This window comes from Hevea brasiliensis, chromosome 6 (assembly GCF_030052815.1).
Source record: "Hevea brasiliensis isolate MT/VB/25A 57/8 chromosome 6, ASM3005281v1, whole genome shotgun sequence".
NCBI classification, from domain to species: Eukaryota; Viridiplantae; Streptophyta; class Magnoliopsida; order Malpighiales; family Euphorbiaceae; genus Hevea; species Hevea brasiliensis.
The window spans coordinates 85,040,302-85,043,360 of NC_079498.1; the positions used below are offsets into that span (position 1 = coordinate 85,040,302).

General features: G+C 26.1%; 1 protein-coding gene across 1 annotated transcript; it reads right to left on the reverse strand.

Moving 5' to 3' along the window:
• Positions 1–739: 739 nt before the first annotated feature.
• Positions 740–1,516, reverse strand: LOC131180985 (NAC domain-containing protein 104-like). Its single transcript, XM_058149295.1, has 3 exons — positions 1,322–1,516; positions 958–1,238; positions 740–865 (listed from the first exon to the last, which is right to left on the reverse strand). The coding sequence occupies exons 1-3, from the start codon at positions 1,482–1,484 to the stop codon at positions 740–742; spliced, it is 570 nt and encodes a 189-aa protein (XP_058005278.1). The 5' UTR covers positions 1,485–1,516.
• Positions 1,517–3,059: the final 1,543 nt, after the last annotated feature.

Consider the following 3,059-nt stretch of genomic DNA (forward strand, 5'->3'; position numbering starts at 1 on the left):
TATGTTAAGTGTTTAGTAAAACTATATTTAGCTGTTACTGTTGATATGTGAAATGACCAATAAGGGTATATATTAAATAATTTATTTTATTATTGAAATAAATATAAAATTATAAATTTATTATATTATATTATTTATTTTATTATTAAATTAAATATACAATTATCAAATTAATATATTATATAATTTATTATATTATTAAAATAAAAATATAATTATTAATCTATTATATTATATTATTTATTTTATTATTAAAATAATAAAATAATTAATTTTTTTTTAAAAAATAATTAAATAATTTTAAAAATATAGATAAATAATAAAGTAATTATTATTATTGATAAAGAAAAAACCTATAATTAATTTTAGGTTTTTAGATATAAATAAATATTTTATATTTTATGTTATTAATAAAAAATACTTTAACAAAGTTGAAATGTGTTAATTAAAATGTTAAAATTATAAATGAAAAATATAAAAGTAGTAATAATATTGATTTTTGAGTTAAATAAAAAAGGATAATATGATCAAAATAAAAAATAAAATCAAATAAGCTATCAGCTGATGAGAAACAGCTTTAAAAATAAAGCTAATACAAACTGCAGTTGATAGGCATCATATCAGTTACTCATTAGTTATCAGGTTTATTTTTTTAAATTTGTCAAACACTCTAGTTCACCTGTTTTGGTGTCTATCAATTATCAACTACACCCAACAGGTGAATCAAACATCCCCATAATTAATTTGGCAAACTTATTTCATCAAGATCATCTAATGACAAGAAAACTTCGTCCAAGCAAGACAATTCTTCTCCATCACCATCTTCATCAGAGCTTCGCTCGTACACTTTGCAAATGACCCAGTCCTGAAAACGCATAGAAAACCATCAAGAGTTAAGAGGTAGAGTTCCTATATATCCTATGTATAATTGCAACAAAAGAAAAGTTTACAACTTACTATTTTTGGATGTGCTTTTGTTTTGGATGATCTGCTTATACTACAAGAACAAGAATCCGGTGATAATAATCGATACTCTTCCATTATCCAACTAGTTTTCATTCCTGCTGGAGCTTCTCCTACGTAAAACCCTAAATATTTCTTCATTCCAACTCTTATATTGGCGCTTGTAAGCACTGGTTCTTCAATGCCAATAGCCTTCCAATATCCATTCTCTGCAATCCTATTTTGTGTCCTCCTGCTGTAGAAGTACCATTGCTTCCCTTCAGCTAGTGCTTTGCCTGCATGCATGATTCCCAATATATAAATGAAAAGAATTCTTGATTTGGGCCAAAACAAAGAAAGGAAAATTTAATATATATACCATCAAGTTGCCATGGATCATAAGGATATAAATCAAGATCAGGGATGACGTCTGGATGACAAGGCAAAAGCGTTGCCTTACGATGAAGAAAATGGACAACGAGTTCTTCCTCAGTTGGATAAAATCGAAAACCAGGAGGGAGATTAACATTGCTACCACTCATTTCTATCTCCAACGGCACGAGAACAATAATGAAGTCAAGAAGAAGAAGGTATGATGATGGAGTATTGTCGAGATGGGTGACATTTGATTTATAGAATGTGAGAAGGATAAGAGACGTGAAAAGAAGGTGTCTTCAAATATAGAAGAAAACAAATCATTAAACATAGAGGAGGAGAGGTGATGGTTTTGATGCGTTGCAGAGATTCTCGTTTTATTATTATTATTATTATTATTATTATTATTATTATTATTATTATTATTATTATTTTGCTAATAACTAAATTAAAAATTGTTACAATCTCAGTTCATGCTTATATCATGCACCCGCTGTCATCCACGTGTCAGGAGTACCTTTGGCAATTGGGAGTGTGCTTAACGTGCAATTATATTCTTCATAATTTATGTGTACTATATACCACAACATTTTGGGTCAATTCATTTCTTCTAATTAATGACTTGTATTAATAATATAATTTTATTTTCAAATGTAAGCTTTATTCTGATATAATTAAAATATAAATATAAGTAAAATTCTATGTGTAAATATATAATAATTGATAGCAGCAGATAAAAAAGAAATTGTTAGCACGATAGAGATCCATACACCAAAATGTAAAAAGAAATAAATTAATAAGATTTCTTGAGGAGTTGAAATGGATAATATTGGGCCACACACTTGAATTCAAAATGTCTTTGATTATGAGAGCAATAATTAATTAAAAAATCTTAGGGAAGAGAATAATTAAATAAATTAAATTAAAGCTACAAAAATAATTAAACGTAACAGTAAAGTTATAGTATTGCAATTCTGTAATTATTGGAAGCTTATTTTAATTCAGATGTCTTTGGTAGCTAGGTTTCCTCTCTAGTTTTTGACACATAAGCATTTTTTTTTTATTACATTTAGAAAGAACAGATGTTTAATTACAGGTGGGGCATATTCATATCATTTATAGCATTCAAAATTTGACAAATGTCTATTTATTGTTTAATTAGTAATACAGAAAATGAGTATATCTATTTAATGATTATTATATAGAGTTCGAGAAAAATATGAAATCACCCAATTAGTGTGTTTGGTATAATGGTAAACCAGCATTATACTTCATGGATTAGTCAAGTGTTAAATCCATGAAGTCGATAATATGAAGAATTCACTTTACATGTCCAATATTCAAAAGAGAATAATTTTTTTTATCGATGGTAAATCTTTATAGGTGATAAATTGGTCAATTAATGATTTATTATCCAACTCAAATTGTTTTCTCAAGTCAATATAACTATTGATACATTTTAGGATAAATTTTACTCTTCATTCACGAATTTTTTTGTGTTATAAACTTATAACAATCCCAAAAGTTGTAATATATATAAAACTCCTTGAAATAGGGACCTGATATTATTTGTTTTCCTTTTTTTTAAACAAGAGTAATTTTAAAATTTTTTTATATAGAAATAATGTCATTTTAGCTTTATAATCGAGAAACTTTTTTTTTTAACAAGAGTGAGCTATAATAAAATTCACAACTACTTAATAAAAGAAAATGATTTCTCGATTATAAAGATGAAATCGCAT